At 58.1% G+C, this 16,350-nt stretch overlaps 1 protein-coding gene and 1 long non-coding RNA gene across 3 annotated transcripts; one reads left to right on the forward strand and one right to left on the reverse strand.

Annotated features, from left to right (window-relative positions):
- Nucleotides 1-150: 150 nt before the first annotated feature.
- KMT2B (lysine methyltransferase 2B) lies at nt 151-16,266 on the forward strand. 2 transcript variants are annotated; one of them, XM_072616230.1, is made up of 37 exons: nt 151-552; nt 1,403-1,478; nt 1,616-3,444; nt 3,670-3,783; nt 3,904-4,054; nt 4,145-4,424; nt 4,740-4,795; nt 5,146-5,421; nt 5,726-5,820; nt 6,293-6,391; nt 6,778-6,891; nt 7,049-7,195; nt 7,289-7,384; nt 7,489-7,606; nt 7,832-7,945; nt 8,156-8,340; nt 8,414-8,503; nt 8,596-8,700; nt 8,807-8,880; nt 8,991-9,109; nt 9,197-9,288; nt 9,398-9,535; nt 9,845-10,003; nt 10,331-10,451; nt 10,569-10,647; nt 10,749-10,909; nt 12,013-12,240; nt 12,367-13,651; nt 13,778-13,867; nt 13,953-14,062; nt 14,429-14,566; nt 14,655-14,729; nt 14,859-15,036; nt 15,138-15,245; nt 15,324-15,407; nt 15,493-15,622; nt 15,705-16,266. In XM_072616230.1, the coding sequence occupies exons 1-37, from the start codon at nt 160-162 to the stop codon at nt 15,978-15,980; spliced, it is 7,983 nt and encodes a 2,660-aa protein (XP_072472331.1). In that variant the 5' UTR covers nt 151-159; the 3' UTR covers nt 15,981-16,266. The 2 variants fall into 2 exon arrangements, with proteins under 2 accessions (XP_072472331.1, XP_072472332.1); XM_072616231.1 differs by having other exon boundaries at nt 8,991-9,091.
- On the reverse strand, nt 9,446-10,816 carry LOC140508455 (uncharacterized). Its single transcript, XR_011968438.1, has 2 exons — nt 10,729-10,816; nt 9,446-9,619 (listed from the first exon to the last, which is right to left on the reverse strand). It is a non-coding gene; the product is annotated as an uncharacterized lncRNA (long non-coding RNA).
- Nucleotides 16,267-16,350: the final 84 nt, after the last annotated feature.

Here is a 16,350-nt window from a genome sequence, read left to right on the forward strand (position 1 = left end):
GGGCTGGGCTGGGCGCGCCTCTTCCCGCCGGCCGGGTCGGGGCGCTGTGGCGCTTATTATTGTCGTGCGCCGCGGGCCGCCCCGCCCCCTCCCCTCCCCCCGGCCCTGCGCCCGGGCCGCCCCTCCCCCCGCCTCCCCGGCCCCTCTCACGGTGCCAAGATGGCGGCGGCGGCGGGCGGCGGCGGTTGCCCGGGGCCTGGCTCGGCCCGGGGCCGCTTCCCGGGCCGGCCACGGGGCCCCGGCGGGGGCGGGGGCCGCTGCGGGCGGGGCGGCGGCGGGGAGCGGGCCCGGGTGGCCCTGCGGCGGGGCGGCGGCGGCGCGGCCGGGGCTGGGGGAGCGGAACCCGGCGAGGACACGGCCCTGCGCCGCCTGCTCGGCCTCCGCCGGGGCCTGTGCCGGCTCCGCCGTTTGTGGAAGGGGCTGCAGCCTCGCCGAGGCCGGGGCCGGGGCCGGAGCCGAGGCCGGGCCGGCCCGCAGGAGGAGCCCGAGCAGGGCCCGGGCCAGGAGCAGGAGGAGGAGGAGAGCAGCGCCGAGGAGGACGAGGAGGAGGAGGTGAGCGGGCCGGGGCAGGGGGCCCGGCGGGGGGCCTCGGTGGGCGCCGGAGCGAACCAGCCCCAGGGGGGCCCGGGCCGGCCCCGAGGTTTCCGGGGGGTGCAGACGGCAGGCTGGAATGTGCGGGGATGCCCACCCTGCGGGAGCTGATGGAAGCAGCATGGCTTTGGTGGGTGGGACCTCGGGATCCTCGCTCCTGTCCACCTTGGGAGGCCATGTGACCTTGGCCACACTTCGCAGACTCAGTTTCCCCGCTTTGTAACGCGGGGTGGAGAGGAAGGCGTAAAGCAGACTCCTCCCCGGGAGTTGGATGTGGAGATGTAAAGTGACAACCAGGAAGTAGGGTGTCTGGGAGCCCTGGCCAGGTGTAGACCCCACCCCCTCCCCCTGCTCCCATCCTCCGGACTTTGTTCGCTGGGCCGTCTGGGGCTTGGGAGCTTGGGGTGGATTGTAATGGGTAGCCCGAGGGGGCTGCACCTGCCCGGCCCGAGGGTCCCAGGTGCCCCAGCCTGACTGTGCTGGTTGGGATGGCATCTTGTCTTGTCTTGGAGGGGCCCCAGTGCGTGGGGAGCAGGGAGCCACTTGTGGGCAAATGCCAGGGTGTGCTCCGGTGGTTGGACAGGCTGGTTCTAACAAGTTCTGTTGGCCTCCGCCCCTTTCTGATGTGGGGGGCTGCAGTCGTGAATTGGAGAGTGGGAGCACGGGAGAACATTAGAGCCTTCTTTGGAGGCTGCCTTACTTAGTCAGACTCTAGCAAAGACAGAAGTGGGGTACAGCCTAATGCACGGGTCATATGGAGGAGGTTTCCTTGGCACTGACTACTCCCTTCACCCCTGGTCCCCTCCATCAGGAGGAGTTTCTGGGTTTCCACTCAGATGAGGATGTGGCCCCCAGTTCCCTGCGCTCTGCGCTTCGGTCCCAGCAAGGTGAGTGAGGGGCAGACTCTTTCCTAACCCTCTAGAAAACCGTCTCTGTAACCTGTGCCAGTTACCTATTAGCTCCCACTCCCTCATCCATTAGAGGCACCCTCATCCATCTCCATACACAACCACTGTCCCCACAGGTGCAACTCCCAGAGGCCGGGGCCGCAAACACAGGAAAACCCCACCTCCACCTCCCCGCCATGCCGAAGCAGTCCTTCCCCCCCAGAAGGTCCCGTCTCGGAGGCGGGGTGAGGCTGGCAAAGAGCGGATGGTGCAGGTACTGGCTGAGCTGCTTCAGAGGGCCCAGGCCTCCCCGAGTCCCCGGGTTCGTGTCTCTGAATCTCCCACCCCTCGTCGGCCCCGAGGCAGGCCACCAGGCTCTTCTAAAAAAAAGAAACTGCCAGTGGTGGCAGCAGCAACACCAGCGCCTAAGCCAGCACCCCCTGTAGTGCCAGGAAATCGACGAGCCAGGTCCTGGAGATGTCGGGAGGCCCCGGGCCCTGGCTCCGGGAGCCACAGAAGAGGGCAGTCTGGTCGAGGAGGCCGAGGAGGTAGGGGCCGTGGCCGGGGAAGGCTCCCTCTCCTACTCAAGTTCGTCTCTAAGGCCAAAAAGATGAAGATGGGACAGTTGACCTTGGGACCCGAGCCAACACGGGGTCGAGGCCGTCGAAGGGGGGGACGCCGGGGGCCCCCTCCAAGTAGAATTGGGTCTAACCGAGAAAGGGGGCAACATCAGAAGTGGCAGCAGGAGCAACAGGAAGAAGAAGAAGAAGAAAAAGATGAAGAAGAGAAAAAGGTGACCAAGGAAGAGGAAGAAAAGCCACCTTCACCACCACCTCCTCCACCTCCCCCACCTCCCCCACCTTCGCCTCCCCCTCCTCCACCTCCACCCCCCCCTCCACCTCCCCCAGCCCCCGAGGAAGAGGGAGACCCACCGCCTCCCATGGCCACAGCTACTCGATCCCGAAAAAGAGGCCGGCCCCCCCTGACCCCCACTCAGCGAGCTGAACGGGAGGCAGCAAGAGCAGGGCCAGAGGGTGGTTCCCCCCCTACCCCTGTCCCCCCTGCAGGGCCTCCTGAAGACAGTCCCACAGCCCCTCCCAAGGGGACCACTTTTCTGAAAAACATCCGTCAGTTTATCATGCCTGTGGTGAGCGCCCGATCTTCCCGTCTCATCAAGACCCCTCGACGGTTCATGGATGAAGAGGCCCTCCGACCCCCAAGGACTGAGGCCTCACCCCCTCCCCGGCCGTCTGTGGAAGTCTCTCCACCAGCCCCCCAGGAGTCAACTCCAGCACCAGCTCCACCCCTTACCCCTACTCCTACTCCTACCCCTACCCCTACACCTTCTCCACCTCCCCGATCACCAACACCCCCACCAGCCCCTCTTCCTGAAAAGAGACGATCCATCCTGAGGGAGCCCACATTCCGATGGACTTCACTGAGTTTGGAGCTAGCCCCACCTCCACCTCCAGCTCCTCCGCCAGCCCCACCCCCAGCACCCATGACCCCATCTCGGAGACCCCTTCTGCTTCGAGCTCCCCAGTTCACTCCCAGTGAAGCCCACCTGAAGATCTATGAATCTGTGCTAACCACCCCTCTACCAGGACCCCCTGATCCCCCTGAGCCAGAGCCTCCCCCAGCTGATGAACCTGTTTTGGAGCCTGAGACCCGGACAGGTAGTCGAACCAATCACCTCAGCTTGCCATGTTTCACCGCTTCAGCAACCACACCCACAAAGGCTGAGGGCCCACTGGCCCCCAGCAACGGGCAGCCCCAGCTGCCACCGCCTCCACCACTCCAGCCACCCCCTCCCCCTGAGGAGCAGAGTCTTTGTGCCCGTGGGACAATTTCCCTTCCACTCTCTGGAGTAGAAGAGAAGATGTTCAGTCTTCTCAAGAAGGCCAAAGTCCAGCTCTTTAAGATTGATCAGCAGCAGCACCAGCAAAAGGTGGCACCCCCAGCTCCGGTGAGAATGCTGTTTTTCCTTTTCCCTTCCAGCCAGCCAGGGCCCACCGTTCCCTTGTCTCCATCTTTCCTGCCTGGGCTTCCCTCTCAGATTCCATTGTTAACCCAACTTCAGAATTTCAGGGCTCTTCTCCCCCTAGTCTTTAAGCCCATTCTCCCCACCCATGTTGCCCTGTCCCCATCTTTGCTCACTTTCCAACCCGTGACCCCATCTCTTTCCCCCTAGCCAAGCCCTGGAATGAAAGCAGAAGAGACTGTGAGGACTCTCAAACCAAGCCCTGACAGAGGGGCTGTCAAGTCTGAGGATGAGTTTCTGGATGCCAAGAAGGAGAGACCCCCGGTATGTGATGCTAGAGGGCCTCCCTCCCTGTGGAGGAGGGAGAGGAAAGGACGGGGTCAAGAGAAAGCTGATTGGAGAAGCCAGGAAAGTGCCCATCATGTCTTTTGCTTACTCTTCTAGGGTCCTGAGTCACCAGTACAGGGCCCTCGAATCAAGCATGTCTGTCGTCATGCTGCTGTGGCATTGGGCCAGGCCCGAGCCATGGTACCTGAAGATGTCCCTCGACTCAGTGCCCTGCCCCTTCGGGAGCGGCATGACCTTGCAGCTGACGGTGAGGATGCTGGGGGTCCATATGTCAGAAGAGGACTCTGACGTTGGGGAACAGACTTTCTGGTGCTGATCTCACTTCTTTCTACAACAGATACGTCATCAGCATCTGAGACTGAAGGCATCCCATCACGATCCCGAAGGGCAAAGGTGGAACCAGTAGGCCTGGGTGGGAGCTCAGGTTCCACAGGGACTGGGGGGGCTCTGCCACATGCCCCGAGGCGTTCTCTGCCCTCCCACCAAGGCAAGAAGATGCGGATGGCTCGATGTGGGCGCTGCCGAGGCTGCCTGCGACTGCAAGACTGTGGGTCCTGTGTCAATTGTCTGGACAAACCCAAGTTTGGAGGCCCAAACACCAAAAAGCAGTGCTGTGTGTGAGTTACTATAGGGCTGCTCTTGTGCTCCTTGTGAGTTATCCTGGGTCCCTGCCAGTGCTGCTTGTGAGTGCCATGCCCCCCCATCCCTTTCAGCATTTTATGAACCGCCTGATATCTCTGCTCCCCCTCTTTCTGCCCAGGTGTTGCCTGAGGCATCTTAGTATGACTAATCCAGTCCTAATCCTGGGGGCCGACCGGGACGGAATTCCAGTCTTGTTATTATTGCTCATTATTTTAACATCCCAAGAGGTTGCCCTTCCCCATCAGACCTCTAGTCCTCTTCCCCAGTGATTGGGCCGCTCCCCTTCCCAGGTACCGCAAGTGTGATAAGATTGAGGCCAGAAAGATGGAACGCTTGGCTAAGAAAGGTAATGTAATCCCACTAGAAGGGCTTTGCGCCCTGCCCGCCCCCCAACACATAACACACAACACACTTTGAAGCAGAGGTGTGACCAGGGGAGCTGGGTGGGGAGGAGGCCACATTCTTTTCTTTCTCTCTACTCCCTGGCTCAGCTCCGTTTCCTCTCCATCCTTCCTATTTCACACTCTTAAACCTACCTTTTTCTCATTCCCACATTCCTTCCCTTGCCCACTTCCCACTTATTTCCTTCTGCCTCATTTCTGCCTCACTTGATCACCCACTTCCCTCTGTCCCCTTCCTCTCCCCCCTATATGTGTGTTTCTTATCCTCCGCTCCATTATCCCCCTGTCCTCACAGGCCGCACAATGGTGAAGACACTGTTACCCTGGGATTCTGATGAATCCCTGGAAGCCTCTCCTGGGCCTCCCAGCTCACGTCGGGGGTCAGGAGGTGGGGGGCCCCGGGAAGAGGCAGTGGCCCAGCCTGGGTCTGAAGAGCAGGATCCCCTCCTGCAGCGCAAGTCAGCCCGTCGCTGTGTCAAACAGCGGCCTTCCTATGATATTTTTGAAGACTCAGATGACTCAGACCCAGGTGTCCCCCCAGCTTCCCGCCGCCGTACCCCTCGAGAAAATGGTAAGGGCCAGTTACTTGTGTGCATACTAGTTTTCCCCTAGCTCTCTGGCCTGTAATGGGTGGACCTTTTTCTGGGCCCTTACAGGGAAGAGACTTCTTAGTCATTGCATTCTGGGGTCTCATGGGTCATAGGCAAGGCCAGACTTTATGACAGGCCTCAGTTGTGTTCAGGTAAACGCTGACTGACCTTAACTGAAAGGAAAGAACACAAGATGTAAGACAGCTCAGTTTCCTTAGTTATTTGGGGAGGGTAGAGGAACAGACTGGGTGAGGGGCAGATCTCATCCTTTTCTCCCTCACCTAGAGTTGCCCCTGTTGGAGCCTGAAGAGCAGAGCCGACCCAGGAAGGCCACTCTGCAGCCTGTGGTGCAGCTAAAGGCTCGGAGGCGCCTGGAGAAGGTCAGCCCCGTCTCCTGTCATGCCATGGGAATGAGCAGGGCTTTGTGGGGGGGCCCCTCCTTGCTCAGCTCTCATTTAGGCTCTAAGGAAAGGGAAGGAGATTGTAGCAGGCAGTGAAGCGGGACAGCCCCCCACCTCAAAAAGCTTAACATCTAGCTGGGGAAATCATGACAATGTGTGGCTATGTGCCCAGATGAACAGTGTGGACAAAAGAGCTGTTTGTTGAATGAGCAAATGAACAAAAGCATGAGGGGGACGTTGAGCTGGACTCTGAAGAAGGTGGAGAACTTGGGTAAGAGGAGGGAGGGCATCAGGGAGCACAAGAGAGGACTTGGGGCCTCATCTGAGAAGTCCTTTAGGGAAGTGGTAGAGCTTAGTTTGGAAAAAGAGGGTACAGCCAGGATCCCCTCCCCCCCACCCTGGCTGTCCTTGCCTTGCCTCCAGGCCCATCTCCCTCCCACCCCCTCCCCAGGACACTTCTGCCCCTGGACCCTTTGCCTCCTTCCCCAACGGCTGGACTGGAAAACAGAAATCTCCTGATGGTATCCACCGAGTCCGTGTGGATTTCAAGGTATAACAGGAACTGGGGTTTTAGTCAGGGCATCAGAAGTGGGTGTCTAGTTGGGCTCAGGGATGCTGGGTACAGGGTTAGGGAGTCAAACTTTGCCGAGAGATGGAGGGACAGAAGTCCTGACTTTCTATTTTAAATTAACTGTCAAGCCAGTTTGGAATGAGAAGCACAAGGTGGTGGGGTTAGTATGTCTTTAAAGCAAAATGCTTGAGGTAGAAGGGTTGGTGAATTTCTAGGATAAAAGCCATGAGGAATTGGATTGGGGAGCTCTTGGTGGTAGAGTGTAGTGTTAATTCTGATGTTGAGGAGCTGGAGCTATTGAAGAGGGAGGCAGGAGTAAAGAGCTCTCTCCCTCTCCGATTGTAATCATGCCTTCCTTCTTCCAGGAGGACTGTGACCTGGAAAATGTGTGGCTGATGGGTGGTCTGAGCGTGCTCACTTCTGTGCCTGGGGGTCCTCCCCTCGTATGTCTGCTGTGTGCCAGCAAAGGCCTACATGAGGTCTGAGACCACCCTGTCACTTCTAACAACCACTGTGCCCTCCCAATGATGCCCTTGCCCATGTCTTCCTCAATCCCCCAGTGTCCTCTATTCCTAAGCATACTCTTAACTCTTTGGCCTCCTACAACAACAGTAGAATAGCCTTTTCTTTTCCCAGCTGGTGTTTTGCCAGGTGTGCTGTGATCCTTTCCACCCCTTCTGCTTGGAGGAGGCAGAGCGGCCCCTGCCCCAGCACCATGACACCTGGTGCTGCCGCCGGTGCAAGTTCTGCCACGTTTGTGGGCGGAAGGGCCGTAGCACTAAGGTTCGAGAATTGGGCCGTTGAGGGGGTGTGGGGGGGTGGTCAGTGGCCATATCCTAGGATTGTGACTTTTCCTCTCATCTTAAACCACGACAGCACCTCCTGGAGTGTGAGCGTTGCCGCCATGCCTACCACCCTGCCTGTTTGGGGCCCAGTTACCCAACTCGGGCCACCCGTAAAAGACGTCACTGGGTAAGAGATTCTGATCCAGTCATCCCTGTGCCTTGGCCTCGTCTGGCTTTCTGACTTTACTTTGCGTGTCTCCCTGACATCCCATTCTCCACCTCTGCTTCTAGATCTGCTCAGCCTGTGTTCGATGTAAAAGCTGTGGAGCAGCTCCAGGGAAGAACTGGGACAGTGAGTGGTCAGGAGATTGTAGTCTTTGCCCTGGCTGTACCCAGCTTTATGAGAAAGGTAGAGAGACTCTGGGGTGGGTTCTGGGCCATCTTTGCAATAGTTGCATTGGAGTGGGTAGAGAGTGGGGTGGGGCCTGGGTGGTAGGTCCCACCCCGCTCTAAGAAAGTACAAGCCTTGGGGGATGGGTGGAGATGAGGTACCCTGGAAGTGGAGATGCCACAGGAGGACCCAGAGCTTGTGGAAAGAGAGGGTCCCTTCTGAACCCCCCATCTCTTCCCACAGGAAACTTTTGCCCAATTTGTACACGCTGCTATGAGGATAATGACTATGAAAGCAAGATGATGCAGTGTGCACAGTGTGACCATTGGGTGCATGCCAAGTGCGAGGGCCTCTCAGGTGGGTGGGGGGACCACCCTGGACCCCAGCCCTGCTCTCTCTGATGGTCCCCAGTCCCCTTCCCCTTCAGGGTGAGTGGACTATGTATCCCATGAGCTCCCTGGGCACAACTTCCCCCAGCCTCCAGTGTCTTACTCTTGAGGGCTGCTGGGAGCTGCAGTCTCCGAGCTTGTTGCTAACCCTTTCATCCTTCTTCCTGCTCATTTTCAGATGAAGGCTACGAGATTTTGTCTGGGCTGCCAGACTCGGTGCTATATACATGTGGGCCATGTGCTGGGACAGCTCCTCCTAGATGGAGAGAAGCCCTGGATGGGGCCCTTCGGGGGGGACTGCACCAGGTACTCCAGGGGTTACTGAGTGCCAAGGTGACTGGACCTCTGCTGCAGTGCACCCAGGTATGGGAGAGGGCCTCTCAGGGAGAGGAAAGAGGGCCCCCAAGGGACGTGCTCACTCCCTGTACCATTGCAGTGTGGACAGGATGGGGAGCAGCTGCACCGAGGACCCTGTGACCTCCGAGCTGTAAGCCAGCTGTTTGAAGATGGACACTACGGTTCTGTGGTATGGGCTGGTGGGCTTGCAGTGAGTGGGCTTGGGGTGACTGAGGATTCAAGGAGGGGGCCCTTCCCTAACAGTCCCCCACCCCCTTACAGCACAGCTTCATGGAGGATGTGGTCGGTATCCTGATGAGGCACATGGAGGAAGGGGAGGCCCCTGAGCGCCGCACTGTGGGGCAGGCCAAGGGGCTCTTACTGAAGGTGAGAACCTACAGCCTGGGCAGAGAGCTCTTCTGTCTTCTCCACTTTTGCCCCAACCACTTCACTGACCCCCTCTCCTCTCTTTTGCTGTGTCTCCCCTCCCTAGCTACTAGAGTCTGCTTTCAGCTGGTTTGACGCCCAAGATCCCAAGTATTGGAGACGGAATACCCGGCTGCCCAAGTGAGTGAGCAGGGCCTTGAGACCCAGGGTAGAGGAGAGGGAAACCTGAAGGGAGGATTGTCCTGGGGCAGCTGAGTTCCCTCGGTGATTGTCTTCCCTACTTTCTGCAGTGGAGTCCTGCCCAACGCAGTTCTGCCCCCGTCTGCAGATCACATCTATGCCCAGTGGAGACAACAAGAGTCTGAGACCCCAGTATCTGGCCACCCCCCAGGTGGAGGTGCCATTCCAGGTGGGGGGGGAGAGGCTTCTGGGCTCGAGGTGGGGGACAGGCCAGGGAGCTGGAGCCTTGGCCCTGACAGCATTATTCTCTTGATAGCTACACAGGCAAAGGAGCTAGCTTTGGATCCTCATCTAGAGGACCCTCGCCAGTGTGCCCTCTGTCTCAAGTACGGAGATGCTGACTCTAAGGTGAAAGAAGTGGCCTTGGGGGTGGCCAGTGTTCACTCTGTAGTCCCCCTGCCCTCCCTGGGATCCCTGCTTTTTTCTCTCCTACTTTATGACCCCCTTTTCCCCCCAGGAGGCTGGAAGGCTCTTGTACATTGGCCAGAATGAGTGGACACATGTCAATTGTGCTATCTGGTCGGCAGAAGTGTTTGAGGAGAATGACGGTTCCCTCAAGAACGTTCATGCAGCTGTGGCCCGTGGCCGGCAGATGGTGAGGGGCCCGGGGCAGGTTAGGCTGTGGGACCTCCCACTATCTGGGGCAGGCTGTTCAGCACTGCTGAAACTTCTTCCTTGTCTGGAAAATGAAAATGGATACCTATAGGTCCTGTTTCATACACTTATTGTCAGATTTAAAGTGAAAATAGGTCATTTGCTTTGCAAATCTCAGAATGTTCTGTAACTTAGCTGTTATCTTGGCTTCAGGGGTTCTAATCATTTCAGGAGAGTTTTGTGGGGAAAATGGATTGGTATTGGGCCTTTAGTGGTGCGAGTTGTCCACAACCCCGATCTCCCTTCTCAGAGGTGTGAACTGTGCCTGAAGCCTGGGGCCACTGTGGGCTGCTGCTTATCCTCTTGCCTTAGCAATTTCCACTTCATGTGTGCTCGAGCCAGCTGCTGTATCTTCCAGGATGACAAGAAGGTTTTTTGCCAAAAACACACAGACCTCCTGGATGGCAAGGTGGGACTGTGGCCTTCAGGGTAGGGGCAGATCCTCTAGATCCCTCTTTCTTGCCCTCTTCATCCCGGGGTGTTCTCTGTTATATCTCACCTTACCTCAAGTCACATCCCTTCATTATCTATTATGCCACTCCCTGGTAGGGTGTAGATAGCATTGTCTGGTCGTCCTCTATGTTACTAGTGCCTTATAATCGCTCCTCATCTGTGCTGTGCTGTTCTCCCCCCCACCAGCAAAGCGCAGAGACCCTCATGCCAACTCGTTGTGTCTGAAATTTCTGCTTATGGGCCATTCACTTTGCTGAAACTTTTCCACTCCCCACACCCCTAGGAGATTGTGACTCCTGACGGCTTTGATGTTCTCCGCCGAGTCTATGTTGATTTTGAAGGCATCAGTTTCAAGCGAAAGTTTTTGACAGGATTAGAGCCAGATGCCATCAATGTGCTCATTGGTGAGACACCCACCCCTCTTCTTCCTTCCCCATGCTCTTCCTGCTCGCTGGGAGATCCCCCTCCTCTACCCTATGCCCAAGAGTCACCTTCTTTGTCATGTTCTTTTTTTCTCACAGGCTCTATCCGTATTGATTCCTTGGGGACGCTGTCTGACCTATCTGACTGCGAGGGAAGACTCTTTCCCATTGGCTACCAGTGAGAGGCCCTGTCTGATGTGCCATGGTGTGGGGGGACAGGAAAAACCATGACCTGGACTCTGAGCAGTTTTGAACTCACCTCTTCCCCTCCTTTCACAGGTGCTCACGTCTGTACTGGAGCACAGTGGATGCCCGTCGGCGCTGCTGGTATCGGTGCCGTATCCTAGAGTATCGACCCCGGGGCCCTCGGGAGGAACCTGACCACATAGGGGCAGCAGAGGAGAATCGAACCATTGTGCATAGCCCCATCCCTACTTCAGGTACACCCTGCCCTCTCCCTTCCCTACCCCTACCTCCTAGCTTGTGGGGACTGTCTCGTTCACTTAGGGAAGGTTACTCTGCTCCACTTTGCGTCCACCTCTATGTCAGCCATTGTGGTAGGAAAATGGGGAGGGGAAGCCAGACTTTTTGGCCTCTGGCCATCCATTTGGTGTTGGAGGCAAGAGTGCTGTGTCCTCAAACTTGCTGAGCTTACTCATGGGAGGGAGAGGACCTAGAGAGAAGGGAAGTTGGATATGGCAAGGAAAGCTTTGTGCCGATCTTGGAGGATGGGGGTAGGACAGATAGACTGGACAAAGCCAAGGTAGAGAGGTGACATTGTCTGTATCAGCCAACAGGAACCAGGTGGGAATTGAAAAGGGTGTAGTGGGGAGGAGCAGGAAATAAGTCTGGAAGAATAGGAAGGGGCCAGGTTGTCCAAGGCTCTGAATGCCAGATTCAGGAATTTAGCTGGGGTTGAGTGGTTTAGTAAGAAGCCTGGAATTCCATTGAGCAGTAAGGGTGTGATGACTGCAGTACCTTCAGTACTTTAGAGTGATTAATCCATCTCACATAACTCTGAAAGAGTAAAGGAGGAAAGGTCAGGTAGGGGCCGAGGCCTTGCCAGAGAGGGTGATGGGTAGCTTTGGTGGTAGAAAGGAGATCAACGAGAATAAGACTGAGGCAAAACTCAGCAAAACTGAGAGAAGCGGGCAGAGGACATTCAGCTGTCAGGCCCCAGTGAGGCCACCGAGAAATCGGTGAGGTAGGAGGAGGGATCACCAAGGTAGGAGGAACGTGGTATTAGATACCAGAACTTGAGGAGGGGAAGGTGTGTCTAGAGTTGCAGAGATACTGACTCTGAAGGCAGAGAATCGAGAGTTTCCCTTGTAACTCTGTACCTAGGCAATCTTTTAGGGAAAAGCTCAAGTCTTGACTCTGAGGGCATGCTACCTGTTTTTGTGGACTAGAGGGTGAAAGGAGAAGGGAGGTGGGACTGCTCCTAAGAGAGATGCAAAGGAATTACAGATAGCCTAGGTTCCCCTCCCTCCCACCACCCATTTTCTCTTTCTCTTCCCTAATATTGTCTGTCATGATATTTCAGAGCTGCTGGGAGCCGAGTCCCCCCAAGCAGGGCTTGATACAGTTTCCCTGGGTCCTGAGCGCTACTCCCCTGCCCACAACACAGGCCCCTTACCCCCGCCTCCAGAGCAGAACATCGCCCCTTCCCCAGTTCCCAGATCTGTCTCAGGGGCTAGAATCAAAGTGCCCAACTACTCACCTTCCCGGAGGCCCCTAGGAGGTATCTCCTGCTGGCCACTCCCCTCCCCTGGTGAGTATGAAGAAAGCACATGGTAGTGAGGGAACTGGCTTGGGGGAGTATAGAGATGGAAGGTTCACTGGAGCTGGGGTGATGCTAGGGTTAGCATTTTGAGCCAGATCTTCTCTTTCCTTACAGGAAGTCCATCGTCTCTGTCCCACCACATCCCAACAGTTGGTGATCCTGACTTCCCAGCTCCCCCAAGACGTTCCCGCCGTCCCAGCCCCCTGGCTTCACGGCTACCGCCCCGATGGGCCTCTCCACCCTCCAGGCCCACTCCTCAGCTCAGGATGCCCCCTCCTACCTCAGCCCTCGAGGCCCTCATGCCTACCTCAGGGGAGCTGGCTCCCCCTGGTCCAGTCTCCTCCCCACCCCCTCCTCCTGAGGACTTGGGCCCTGACTTTGAGGACATGGAGGTTGTGCCAGGGCTGAGTGCGGCCGACTTGGACTTTGCGGCTAGCCTGCTTGGGTCTGAACCCTTTCAGGAGGAGGAGATTGTGGCTGAGGGGGCTGGGGGAAGTAGCCGGGGGGGCCCTGGGGATAGCTCAGAGGAGGAGGCTGGCCCTGCTGCCCACTACATTCACTTCCCCCCAACTGTGGTGCCTGGGCCTGTCCTGCCACCTGGTCCCATACCTGGAACCCCCAGAATTGAACAGCTGGACGGAGTGGATGATGGCACGGACAGTGAAGCTGAAGCCGTCCAGCAACCCCGGGGCCAGGAAGCTCCCCCTTCAGGGCCAGGGGTGGGTGGGGTAGGGGGTGGGGGGGGAGGAGGGGATGGGGCAAGACCCCCTGAGGACCTCCCTTCAGAAATTGTGGAGTTTGTACTCAAGAACCTAGGTGGAGCTGGCGAGGGTGGGGCTGGCCCTGGTGAAGATCCCCCCCTACCACCCCCTTCCCTGGCTAATGGCAGCCAGGCTCCTCCAGCCCCCCTCCCCACCCCAGCAGATCCCCCCCGGACGTTTGCCTGGCTTCCTGGGGCTCCTGGAGTTCGTGTGCTAAGCCTCAGCCCTGCCCCTGAGCCCCCCAAAACTGCTGCCTCCAAGATCATTCTTGTTAACAAACTGGGGCAGGTGTTTGTGAAAATGGCAGGGGAGAGTGAACCAGCCCCACCTCTGCCAAAACGGCCTCCACCGACCCCTCCTACTGCCACCCCAGCCTGGGGTCTCACGCCTGGGCCCCTGCTGAGTGTGCTGCCTGTGGTGGGGGTGGTGCGCCCCCCACCTCCACCTCCCCCATCGCTGACCCTGGTGCTGAGCAGTGGGCCCCCCAGCCCCCCCCGCCCAGCCATTCGAGTCAAGAGGGTGTCGACCTTCGCTGGCCGCAGCCCCTCAGCACCCCCCCCAAACAAGGCCCCCCGGCTGGATGGGGAGGGGGAGTCCCCCGAGAGTACCCCCCAATCAGTGGGGGCCTTGGGCAGTGGGTGAGTGGTGACAGGGACACGAAGGAACTTTGGGAGGTACGGGAGGGGTGGTTAAGGGATGGGGAGGGAGATGCTGCTGGCATACATCTGGGTCTCTCTTCAAATCTCTTGATTCCTTTTAACTAGATTGAGCAGAGTACGCATGAAAACACCCACTGTCCGGGGAGTCCTTGACCTGGATGCTCCTGGGGAACCTAATGGTGGAGAAAGTCCCACGTGAGTGACCTGCCCTCTTCTCAGTTGCCAAGAATCTTGACTTCTGCCTTTTCATGCTCTGACTAGCTCCCTCTCCTTCCCACAGGACCCTTCCTGACCGATCCCCATTGCTGCCCCTGCCGGACTGTGGCTTCCCCAAGGTCTTGGATGGCCCCCCAGACCTGCTGCTTGAGCCTCAGTGGCACCACTACTCAGGTCCAGCTCATGTTTCTCTCCCCTCGGATCAGGGCAGCCCTCTCCTGCCTGGAGCAGGCTCGGGGCACAGGCAGCCAGAACCTTCTCACTTCTGGTTTGTCGAGGCAAATGAAAACACTGGGGAAGTGGGCATTGGCCTCCAGGTGCCAGCTGACTGTCCAGAGCTGGCCTCCTACAGGCTTTCTTGAAAGGAGTGGGGTATGGTGCCAATTTCTGGTGCATGGGGGTGATGTGAGCTTCAAGGCCTGTCTGTGCAGACCGTGGGCCCGTGGGCAGTGGGGAGGTGGGAGGTGTGTGAGTGGCAAAGTGACTTGGTTAGAATGATGTTTGGGAAGCTGATGGGAAACACCTTCCTTACCATGGCAGGTGAGGCCTCCAGTTCAGAGGATGATGCGCCATCCCCAGAAGACAAGGAGAACCAGGGACCCAGGCGGGCAGGTCCCCACCTGCGCTTTGAGATCAGCAGTGAAGATGGCTTCAGTGTGGAAGCTGAGAGCCTGGAGGGTAAGATGGATGGGGGTAGGGTGGGGGAGCAAGGGAAGGGGAACCAATCAGGGCCTGGCTCCAAGTGCTCATCCTCCCCTCTCTGCAGGGGCATGGCGGACCTTGATTGAGAAGGTCCAGGAGGCCCGGGGTCATGCTCGACTCAGACACCTCTCCTTCAGTGGTGAGCTGGGCTTGGGTGGGGGGGCAGGGTAGAGGAGGAGTCTGATGGAAGAGTCTGGGGTGGGAGCAGGCAGCAGTGGGGCAAAGGGCGCCCCTTGTGATGCCCCCTGGCCCTCTGCTCCTCCCCCAGGGATGAGTGGGGCGAGGCTTTTGGGGATCCACCATGATGCTGTGATCTTCCTGGCTGAGCAGCTGCCAGGGGCCCAGCGCTGCCACCACTACAAGTTCCGATACCACCAGCAGGGGGAGGGGCAGGAAGAGCCTCCTCTGAACCCCCACGGTGCCGCCCGGGCAGAAGTCTACCTCCGGTGAGATGGGGGAAAGCTGCCTGGGTCACCGTCTCTGAGGAGTGGGCCCTGTTGGGGCCACATGGAGGTAGGCTGACAGGACTCTGCCCTTGCCCCCTCAGGAAATGCACCTTTGATATGTTCAACTTCCTGGCATCCCAGCATCGAGTGCTGCCTGAGGGGGCTGCCTGCGATGAGGAGGAGGATGAGGTGCAGCTCAGGTCCACCAGGTATGGTGGGAAGGAGCTGGGTCTGAGGTCAGGTGACTGGGGCCTGGAGCCTTTGGCTGATGCTTTTTCCTGCCCCAGGCGGGCCACCAGTTTGGAGCTGCCCATGGCCATGCGCTTTCGGCACCTTAAGAAGACGTCCAAAGAGGCAGTGGGGGTCTACAGGTGAGTAGTGAGCCTCTGTGGCAGGAGGGCATCACCTGTGCAGGGGGCACAGCCTGAAATAAAGTGGTGCCCCTTCCCCCTGCAGATCAGCCATCCACGGCCGTGGCTTGTTCTGTAAACGTAACATTGATGCTGGGGAGATGGTCATCGAGTACTCGGGCATCGTCATTCGCTCGGTGCTCACAGACAAGCGGGAGAAGTACTATGATGGGAAGGTAGGTGCAGGGCCTCCTGGGGCCCTGGGCCCAGGCTGAGGCTGGGGAACATCCTCACACGGCTCCTGCCCCTTCTCCCCAGGGCATCGGGTGCTACATGTTCCGAATGGATGACTTTGATGTGGTGGATGCCACAATGCACGGGAATGCCGCACGCTTCATCAACCACTCGTGTGAGCCCAACTGCTTCTCTCGGGTGATCCATGTGGAGGGCCAGAAGCACATTGTCATCTTTGCCCTCCGCCGCATCCTCAGAGGGGAGGAGCTCACCTATGACTACAAGTTCCCTATTGAGGATGCCAGCAACAAGCTGCCCTGCAACTGTGGGGCCAAGCGCTGTCGTCGCTTCCTCAACTGACCCCCTCCCCTCCCTGCCCAAGCAGTGGGCCCCTGGCCTGGCCCTGAGGGGACCCCACCCACATACTTTACCATCTTACCCCCTTGCTCCCCTCCCCTGCCTCCGCACGTGCCCCCAGGGAGCCCTGCCTGCCCTCCTCCAGTCAACCACCTGCCTGCAGGGTCCAGGATGTAGATATATTGTACAAAGGTTTCTAAATCCCTTCTTTTCTATGCACTTTTTTATTTAAAAGGTGGGGTCCCAGGGGGGACTCCCCCCCCCACAATAAAACCCTTCAATGTTTGGATCCACAGCCTCTGAATGTGTGTAGGGTTGATGATACTTCCTCTTTGTGGGGCTGAAGTCTGCTTTCTTCCCAAACTGTGAGGCC

This window comes from Notamacropus eugenii, chromosome 5, assembly GCF_028372415.1.
Source record: "Notamacropus eugenii isolate mMacEug1 chromosome 5, mMacEug1.pri_v2, whole genome shotgun sequence".
Lineage (NCBI taxonomy): Eukaryota > Metazoa > Chordata > Mammalia > Diprotodontia > Macropodidae > Notamacropus > Notamacropus eugenii.

Excerpts from the sequence above, each read along its gene's own strand:
- KMT2B (XM_072616230.1), top strand. The coding sequence starts at position 160 with ATGGCGGCGGCGGCGGGCGGCGGCGGTTGCCCGGGGCCTGGCTCGGCC. Across the intron at positions 6,892-7,048 it reads CCAGCAAAGGCCTACATGAG|CTGGTGTTTTGCCAGGTGTG; the intron begins GTCTGAGACCAC and ends TTCTTTTCCCAG. Across the intron at positions 10,910-12,012 it reads TAGCCCCATCCCTACTTCAG|AGCTGCTGGGAGCCGAGTCC; the intron begins GTACACCCTGCC and ends ATGATATTTCAG.